Below are 323 nucleotides of genomic sequence, written 5' to 3' on the forward strand. Positions count from 1 at the left end.
AAGATCTTCTTCTTTTCTTCTTCTCTTCTTGCAGTTCTTTTGCATCTTCTTTTTCTTCTTCTCCTCTCCTCTTCATATATTTCGTATCTTTCTGTGTGTCTTTTCTTCTTATAGGGTATAAAGAATGACGTGAGTTTTGTTTCGAAGTCTCTTGTCGATGCAACGATAGGTAAATAAATGAGAGAAAGAAGAAGAGAAACGACCACTACTACTACTGTCCTAACTACAAGCGAAGAAGAGGGGAGAGACACGAAAAGAAGAAGAAGACGTCCTACTAGCTTTGGTGCATGCACGAAGAGAGAAGAGAGAAAGAGAGAGAAGTC

General features: G+C 39.0%; 1 protein-coding gene across 1 annotated transcript in view; it reads left to right on the forward strand.

Moving 5' to 3' along the window:
- Positions 1 to 120: 120 nt before the first annotated feature.
- Positions 121 to 323, forward strand: part of CSUI_010211 (atpase family associated with various cellular activities domain-containing protein) — a gene marked incomplete at both ends in the record, with an annotated part of 707 nt that continues 504 nt past the window's right edge. Inside the window, one exon of the mRNA XM_068070316.1 lies at positions 121 to 169. Coding sequence (XP_067917708.1) covers positions 121 to 169 — 49 coding nt within the window. The remainder of the gene's footprint in view (positions 170 to 323) is intronic.

The sequence above is a fragment of the Cystoisospora suis genome, assembly GCF_002600585.1.
Source record: "Cystoisospora suis strain Wien I chromosome Unknown contig_6920, whole genome shotgun sequence".
NCBI classification, from domain to species: Eukaryota; Apicomplexa; class Conoidasida; order Eucoccidiorida; family Sarcocystidae; genus Cystoisospora; species Cystoisospora suis.